The following is a 6,000-nucleotide window of genomic DNA, read 5'->3' on the forward strand; positions in this document are numbered from 1 at the left end:
CATTCTTTCCCAAATGGACTTTCAAATCAAATATTGCTTCAGAGCACAGCAGTAAGCATCTGAGATTAAGATTTTGATGAGCTTCTGCCTCACAAAAGATCATGTTATCATGCAAGAAGAGGAGGTGAGAAACTTCCAGCCCACTCTTACTTCCTTCCACCTTCAGCCCTTTAGAGTCTTGATCTCAAGGCATTTTTGCAATAAGGGGCTGAGAACCTCCATGATACTGACAAAAAGCAAAACGTCGATCTCCTTGTCATAATCCCCTCGAGGAGTGAAAGGATCCTGAAGGACAGACATTGATGAGAATTAAAGACAGTGTGGAGACGCACTGCTCAAATCTATTTGCACCATAAGATCCCAAAACCCATTTTTTTACATAAGGAAATCACAGCAAACATGATCAAAAGCTTTTTTTCATGAAGTGAGGACAATTCCATCATTTCCAGCTCTAAAGTGACCAATTTCAATCTATTGGTGAGAACCTTGGATAAAAGCTTGTAAACACTATCCCACCAAGCTGATTGGTCAAAATTATTTGATGTTAAAAGCCTTTGTCTTATTATAGATCACACAATAAAGATGGAATTCATGCTACCACAAATCTACCCATTGAATGGAACTCCTCAAGAACTTTGATAACATCAGCTTTAAGAGCAACCCAATTTGCTTGGAGAAAAACAGCCACGGTGAACCAGTCTGGGCCTGGAGCTTTATCAGCATACAAGTTTTAAAAGCACAAAAAATTTCTTCCTTGCTAAAATGGTGTCCAGCCACCTAGCTATAGAGTGGTACATTCTATTGAAGCTTAACCCCTCAAACTGAGGTCTCCACGTAGAAGGCTTGAACTAGAAGATTTCATAGAAATTGAAAATGCCTTCTATGATGTCCCATACTTCATCAAGAGTTTCCCCATTAATGATGACGTTGTTCAAAGTGTTGTATCTCCCATGGACATTGGCTGTGCAATGGAAGAACTTGGCATTACAATCCCCCCTTCCTCAAGCCATAAGGCTCTAAACTTTGGTCCCCAAGCAATTTCTTCCATATTTATTTATTTATTTATTCTATCGCAATAGAAGAATTATATTAATAGAGAAAGAATATACAATACAGGAGAATAAGGAATCCTTCAAAAAAAGAGAGAGAGAAAAAAACCGAAAAATTAAAGTAGAAAAACAAGACAATTAATACAAAACAGCAGACCAATCACCCTGGACATCTTCAAGACATAATGCCTTGAAACAACCAGCAGCAACAACCCATAAAGAATCATTAACAAGCGGGTCATTTTTTTTCCCCTTCCTCATTAAGTACAGAGAAAGTTCTACAGTTTCAAGACCCTGGATTCTCCTCAACATGGTTTCCTTCTTCGCTTGGATATCACTACAATTGCTTTTATTCCACCATTTAAGTTTTCCTCTAATCTCTTTCATCTTGAACATACGAACGAGGCTTGCAATTGCAAAGCCTTAAATAGTGGGAAGTGGACCACCACTCCTTGATGAGCTTACCAAAATCTTCTTGCTTAAGCCACATGTTTTTTTGAGCAAAAGGCAGTTGGTTTCCACTTGATTCCTCTGGTGTCTAACAAATGGATAAAGTGGTCTAAGGAAGGCCTAGAGAGGAGATTTCAGGTAACCTTGGGAAAATAATCCTTGCAGTTGTCGAGATTAAAAGCTTGTAGGTTCTCGAGGAGGAAGTCTCTCTTGAATTGGTCCAAGTAAAATCACCCTCAATACAAGGGAAATCAATAAGAGCACTCACGTGAAGAAAGTCCCTAAAATCTTTCATACTTTCATTCACTAAAGTCCACCCAAACCTTTCAAGTGGGAAGATCAACAAGTTGAAATCCCTCCGATGGACCATAGAGCATCCCATTTTGTTCTAGTTTAATAGATCTCATTCCACAATATTGTGTGGATGGACCTTCACCTAGTCCATACGCACCCATAAAGAGTCAATAGAAATTATCGTCCAACTTCCTCAAGAGAGAGAACACCTAAAGATGTGACAATTGTTAGTATGGTCTCCTTTAAATTCTTTACTTTATAAAAGGATCAAGTTGAGACAGCGAAAAGTATCCTCTCAATTTAGTAGATTCCATACTTAAAATGACTTCGGTTTCTTTTTAGTCTACTAAAACGTACTTCTACTAACAATGTGTAGAGCAGATTTCAGGATTATGGTGTTATTTTTTTGTGACAAAGACCAGATGGGTATCACACAGGATAACCACTAACAAACTGTCAAATCTACCAAAAACTGCACTAAAGCCCTGTGGGGCAGTTGTTCTAAGGGACAAGCTCTAGCAAAATTGTAAATACATAATGTAATAATAGTTTATACAAGAGGACACCAACTTGCTTAATTAGTAAGATCTTTGTCTTAGCCTTGGGGGCTCCTTGCCCTCTTCAGTTGTAATTTCTCTATTTATCTCACAATAAATATCCTTTTTCTATATATATATTTTACTATTTACAGCTTTACACATTTCTATCCCTATTCCTGGACCTTCTTTTTTTTTTTTTTTTTGGGGGGGGGGGGGGGGGACTTACATATGTTTTTCTAGCATCCACTTTACTCCTCGTATGCTAGCTGTGATGATTCTCACAAACAGTGTACTGAGGAACTCCATCCTTTTTAATTGTAATGTTTCTAAATTCCCAACTTCTACAAAAAATCTACGTCAGGTTACATTCAGTTTGCAAAATGTCTATTCTAGGAATAGAATGGAGCAGGATAAAAATGTACGAAAATTGTATAATACCTATTATTAATAAAATAAAGTAATATTATCATTTAATAATTTAACATAATTGTTAAGTGTTAAATGTTTTTAATTTATGATTGTTGAAAATTTTAGGACATGAATTAATTAAGTGTGTATTCAAGAAGGTTTTTGTGTTGAAAAATATAATTACTTTTTATATATTAGTTACACACATATATCAAGGGTATAATGATCATCTTTTTAAAGTACCTAAAACAATGACATGGAAATCCTGTGGGCATTCATGGAAATCTTGCAAGCGAACCAAACAAAAGTATTGTCATTCCATGGAAATATTTTTTACGCCTTGAACCAAACGCCCCTTTCCAGACTCCATCCACAAAAAAGTGAAAAGCACTTGAGCAATGATAATATAGACACTAGCTACTTAGCTAATAGTTTGAAATTCAACTCCTTAGTTTAGCTACCCTTCTTTGGCACCAATGTTATAAAGGCAGATTTACAGTTTTCCCCAATTTTTCATTCCCATGAAACTCATGAAGGACCCCCATGAAATCCTCCCTCACCACATCCCAACAATCTTGAAAGGAAAGAAACAATATGTTAAACACATGTAGATCCGGAGCCTCGTCCCACCCTAAACTAAACACCACTGCCATGACCTCCTTCCTCCTCAAAGTACTCTTCAAACAAGTCATTTGAGAATAAGAAATATGATTCCCATCTAACCCCTTAATCATCAACGCATCAAAATCTTCCTCAACATTGCAAGGTAGGATATCGAAAACAACCTATGTATTTTAAACAACCCATGCATATTTGAAGTGATGCTTCAACAAATCACTGAAACGTACACATAAAAATGTATTTTTCATCTTCTAGTAGTTCACTTTGTATTCAAAGAGATAAAAAAATAACAACTTATTGAGTCAGCTTGATATTCCAAGTTTCCAACACCCTACCATGGGCCAAAAATCCCCCCCCCCCCAAAAAAAAAGAGTCAAGGCAGGTGAAAGCTTGAGAGAGCATAAGTAACAAAATCCAACTAACTGAAGAAAAGTATAAATCAATTATAACGACAGTGTATAAATATATCAGTTTTCAAAAGTTTTTTAAAGTAAATTAGCCATGTGGCCACTATTTCTTCTTTCAGAGGCCTGGCCCGTCTTTTATCCCAGCAGGTAGTTCTGAACTCAGAAAGGTGCATCCCAACTTGCCGTGAATCCCTTCAAAAAGCAAATTCACTGACTAGATCGGAAACAAGCCCTCCCATACTATATTTCTCAAAATTCAGGAAAGACACAGTCCCACATTACCCGCCAATGCTCCTAAACTCTACAAACCATAGCACGACGAAAAAACACAAAAATTACTGCCTCTAAAAGAAGGAGCCAAAGTGTTAATGGCCCGTGAGAGCTAATGATCAGTAATTCCCTTGTATTTCATCTAATTTTTTAGTAATCCACACATAACAAAAGCTTTCTTTTCCCAAATTTCTAAATTTGTTTCAGAACCAGATACCAACAAAAGCACACCAAGAGAAGACTCCAGTAAATCTACTTGCGCAAAATTCAACAGAGCTACTCTCCCATATCCAATCATTTACACCAAATTGCAGAAACTGTGCCACGTACTAGAAAAGCACCGCAGTACCTCGCATAAACGTCACGTTCACTTCTCGGAGAGGAATCATAACCACAGTGCGCGACAGATCCGCGCCAGCAGCGAATGGCAGGGAGCCGGCGTGATGGTTGAGGCCGGCGAGGCGAGATCCGTAGGGAACGCCGGCGAAATCATACTGAATGAGTCGGTATACGTCGAGAACAGTGGCGGCATCGCAGAGCTCCACACAGGCTACCAGAATGAAAACCAGCGCGATCACTGAGCACACCGAGTCCAGCATGTCGCCTTCCCGGCGCTTGCCGATCGCCATTAGAGACGAGAACCGTGGCAAGAACCAGATGGCTACAGGGTCTAAGGACGCTAAAAGCAAAAACTGGGGACCTTAGGGTTTGATCGTTGGATCGATGCTTTTGATATCCTAACAGGAGGGAAATGATTAATTAAATAGGCATACTCACAGACAGTGTGATCCGAGCAGCTAGGCTCCTCAAGTAAATCATCCATCAAGAACATGACTTTTAGATTTAGATGGTATAAATTTAAATAAAATATAATAAATAAATTAAATTAAATTTCTTTCAAAACAAATTTAAACCTAAAACTTAAAACTTATGCTACTAAATTTTGATGCTTATTAATTTGAAGTTTCTTTAAACATGATTAGTTAACATTAGCAGTATTATTATTTGTAGTTTCAAATATAATTAGCGCGTTAAGTTGTTTTAGTATTATGTACTTTAAATATTATTCTTATATTTTATATGATTTTACATTATTATTGATTAGATTTGCACATGCAACATGTGTACCGTACCAATTGTAATTATACAAAAAGTTAGTTCTAAACTTATGAATACATTTTGCTCAAAATTTGCTAATGGCAATATTAATTAATATGTCACGTATAGTGTAACAATAGTTGAATGAGACTTCGGCAAATTGTAGACATTCATAAAATATAAATGATAATAAAAATAGAATAAAAGAGGAAAATGGTTTGGTGGGAAGAAAATCGGCTACGATTTCTGGAATGCTAAGAAAACTGGCGACAATTATATTTTTACCGCGGCCGGGTTAAACGTAAACAGTGAAAACCGGTTTGGTTAAAGACAAAATCGGCGACAGTTTTCTAGGAGCCTAAGAAAATCATCGACGGTTATTGCCTAAGACAGAAATCAATAAAAAGGTTGCATGTCATTTTTCTTGTAAAAAATTCAAAACCCTCACTCTATCTCTCAATTGCGAGCTTTCCCCCTCTCTCTCCTCATTTTCTCACTTTAAACTCGCCCCATCGATGATCAAACTCTGTATCTAAGGCCTAACGGTGATCCTCGTAATTTTGACCGAAGTAGAATTGTGTTATAAGGATCCCAGACACCATCCCAAAACTAAGGTAAGGAAGTTGTTTATGATGTTGATTAGTGGCTTAAATGATTTAATGGGTGTATAGGCCTAGGAATATGAATATGAACATAATTTTGGAGTTGAACTGATAAATTGGGATTTGTGGAATACAGGGTTTTGGTGTGAACGCCGCAAGCACGAGTTTAGGGTTCCTGCGGGCGTTTCTTTACGGAATGAGGTAAGGGTGATAAATATTTAATTGTTTGATGTTTCATTGATTAAATAGAGTATGTGGGTCC

At 37.2% G+C, this 6,000-nt stretch overlaps 1 protein-coding gene across 1 annotated transcript in view; it reads right to left on the bottom strand.

The window, feature by feature from the left end:
* LOC131149818 (uncharacterized) overlaps positions 1 to 4,965 on the bottom strand; it is a 55,820-nt gene extending 50,855 nt beyond the window's left edge. The window contains exons 1-2 of the mRNA XM_058100584.1: positions 4,816 to 4,965; positions 4,388 to 4,717 (exon numbers count right to left, since the gene is read on the bottom strand). Coding sequence (XP_057956567.1) covers positions 4,388 to 4,717; positions 4,816 to 4,870 — 385 coding nt within the window. The 5' untranslated portion in view covers positions 4,871 to 4,965. The remainder of the gene's footprint in view (positions 1 to 4,387; positions 4,718 to 4,815) is intronic.
* Positions 4,966 to 6,000: the final 1,035 nt, after the last annotated feature.

Source organism: Malania oleifera, chromosome 2, assembly GCF_029873635.1.
Source record: "Malania oleifera isolate guangnan ecotype guangnan chromosome 2, ASM2987363v1, whole genome shotgun sequence".
Lineage (NCBI taxonomy): Eukaryota > Viridiplantae > Streptophyta > Magnoliopsida > Santalales > Ximeniaceae > Malania > Malania oleifera.